The sequence below is a fragment of the Diospyros lotus genome, chromosome 10 (genome assembly GCF_014633365.1).
Source record: "Diospyros lotus cultivar Yz01 chromosome 10, ASM1463336v1, whole genome shotgun sequence".
In the NCBI taxonomy this organism is placed as follows: Eukaryota; Viridiplantae; Streptophyta; class Magnoliopsida; order Ericales; family Ebenaceae; genus Diospyros; species Diospyros lotus.
In genome coordinates this window covers 27,178,780-27,181,757 of record NC_068347.1, presented here as the reverse complement: position 1 = coordinate 27,181,757, position 2,978 = coordinate 27,178,780, and the positions used below count along the sequence as shown (strand labels likewise).

The following is a 2,978-nucleotide window of genomic DNA, read 5'->3' as shown; positions in this document are numbered from 1 at the left end:
GACATTATAACTGTAATAACATTAATTTTTTTTATAAGGAATTTCAAGTTATTATTTTTAAATTTTTGAATGTATGATGATAAATAAACTTTAAATAAATATAATAACTCATAAATTGGGGAGATCAAATCAGTCAATCAAATGAGAACGAGATAGTCTCCGAAAATAAATTTTATCCTTCGTCACCAGCATAACAACATATCCACCTAGGAAGCCATACTGTAGTACGCAATAACAAACCTTTTTGAGTAGAGAAGCGTTTGTGTCATTGTGTGTGTGTCCATAGATTAAGCGTTTTCACTTGGAGGATCGGCTTTGCAGAGAATTATATTTGAAGAGAAGCAGTAACTTGAAAGAATTGTGTATTCGGTTTCATCGCCGCCGGGGGAAAAGGTACAGAGGCTGGAAGGTTTTCTTTCGTTTAATTTTCTCGGAGGCCGAGCAGATGAGAATCTTGAGACAATTGAACATAAAAGAGGCGTTTTCATTGATGAGAGTATTAAACCTTTTTACATCAATGCAAAATACTTCCAAAGGACTCTAACTTGACTCCTTCAGCTTGCTATTGATCGCAGTGTATTATATATACAGGAGTAAAACGATCTAGATCTTACGACTCAGATCTACTCCAATCTCACTGAGCAACGACAGCGAGAGGAAAAACTGAGAAACAAAATCAAAAAGAAAATGATGAAAAGGTTCAGAACCTAGAAAAAATCGTCGGACAAGGAGCCGAGCAGCTCTTGTATGGACTGGTCGCCGACGCGCAATGCTTCGAGGACTCGCTCGAAGACGAGGACATGGCAGGCGATGCGAAGCGCGCCTTTCTGGCCGTAACCGTACTCCTGAGCCGACTTGTTAAGCAGCTTCACGAAGATCGGGTGATTCAACAGCTGCGCGCTCACAACGAACCGTTCCATCTCTTCGCCAACGTAGACCGGCAGGTGGCCCTCCGGCACGGAGCAGCCGGATCGCATTCTGGACCGCCACCGCTTTCCGAAACGCACAGAGTCGGATCGGAGGAGAGAGTAGTGGGCCGAGTCCGCCACTCGCGAAAGCCGTCGGATCAGCTTCTTCATCGCAGGAAAAGGAACGGCCGATCAATATCGAGAGAGAGAGAGAGTTGGGAGATACAGAGAGATAGTGTTGTGCGCGCGCGTATATATATATATAATAGAGGGGAAGCGCGTAAGTATATGAAAAAGAGACGGTTAGGAGGTACACAGCGGGAGGAGTGGTACGTACTTGCTTGCCAGCTACGATATATATAAAAATAATTTTATAATTAATATTAATGTTAATATTATAATGCTTAATCTTATTTAAATGGAGAGAGGGAGACGGAGTGAGAAAGAGAAAGAGAAAGAGAAAGAGAGAGAGAGAGAGTATTAGGTCATCTCTGCCGCTGGCTTCATTTCCTCCCCAAGTCATATTTTAAGGAGATCGCTAGAAAACTCTCCAACAAGCCTCCTTATCTAGCGATTTTATCCTCAAACTTATATGAAAATTCAAAAGGCTCTATATAAGTGGGGAGTGATTTTTTGTTTCTTATATTTTTTTAATGGCTATTTGTTGAGAAGAAGGAGCACCGATGAGGCAGCGTGAGGCGGCCACGACAAGGAGTAGTGGAGAATAAGGTGCGAGGAGAATCAACGCGACCGCGATGAGGAGCAACGGAGAAGAAAGCGGAGAAGGAGAACCGACAACCAGATCCGACTACCAATAGCAACGGTGACTCCCTCTTCTAGCATCCAGCTGCGACAACTCCCTCATCTTCAAATTGGGTTTGTGATTTGAGCAGCACAAATTTTTATTATATATTTTGAATCAATTTTGTATATGTTAAAGTATTGAATTTTAATTATATTTTGATTATTTTGTGTATTTAATTATATGTGAATATTTGATTAATTTGTGTATTTGATTATATATTTTTTGTATAATATTTAATTATTTTGTGCATTTGATTATTCATTTCTTTGTATGTGAATATTTGATTATTTTGTATATTTGATTATACATTTTGTGTGTACATGTATTTTATTATTTTGTGTATTTGATTATTCATTTTGTGTGTATTTGATTATTTTGTGTATTAAATTATTGATTAATTTTGTTAAATAATTATTTTTAAAAAATATTAATAAATTTATTTACAAATATATTAAATATTATAAAAATATAATACCGTCGTATTTATTATTAAATTATCAAATAAATAATAAATTTGTATAGTAATAAAAATTATAAGTGAGGTAAAATAAATATAATTAAAATTTATTAATAAATAAATGGGATAGAGAGGAAAATAGAGAGTATGGTTGAAACACGTATAGTATTTTAAATAAAATTAGAATAAGAAATAAATTATTTATAATATAATAGAGAGAGAAATAGGTAGAAGAATTGGAGATGGGCTTAGCGCATAACAAGCTGCCATATGAAATTGGGCTTGTTTGGTTAGGGGTATCACTTGTCCTTCCTCGATTTAGCAGAGTTTACTAAACATCTCAAACTAAATTATAATCATAAATGCTATTTAAAATGTTGAGATAATATTATATTTCAAATATTATGATTTAGTTTAGGGTAACGCTATGCTACATAGAATTCTATAATTTTGTTACCATTAAATGCTAACTCAAAAAAAAAAAAAGCATTAAAATATATTTAATATAATGCATGGAAAGTTGATATAAATGAAATGATAACATACATCTGAAATTTTAAATTTTTAAAATGTAATAAATATTAAATAATTTAAAAAATAAAGCTGTTTCATTAAAAAATTAATTTATAATCATATAACTACCAAATTATTGCTAACCCAACCATCTTCATATTAATTTATTGTAGATATTAAATTTTTTTTATTTGTTTTTTTGTCCAAGCTAAACATTGAAACAACCTAAATTATAGATTTTGGGTTCGCAAATTAGAGGATTTAGTAGAAAAGGAAACGACAAAACTAACAACAA

At 33.7% G+C, this 2,978-nt stretch overlaps 1 protein-coding gene across 1 annotated transcript; it reads right to left on the bottom strand.

Annotated features, from left to right (window-relative positions):
* Positions 1-463: 463 nt before the first annotated feature.
* LOC127811952 (auxin-responsive protein SAUR71-like) lies at positions 464-1,201 on the bottom strand. The gene has a single exon (XM_052352173.1). The coding sequence runs from the start codon at positions 1,077-1,079 to the stop codon at positions 708-710; it is 372 nt and encodes a 123-aa protein (XP_052208133.1). The 5' UTR covers positions 1,080-1,201; the 3' UTR covers positions 464-707.
* Positions 1,202-2,978: the final 1,777 nt, after the last annotated feature.

What these genes read in the sequence shown, in the direction of transcription:
- LOC127811952 (XM_052352173.1), bottom strand. Translation starts at nt 1,079, where the DNA reads ATGAAGAAGCTGATCCGACGGCTTTCGCGAGTGGCGGACTCGGCCCAC.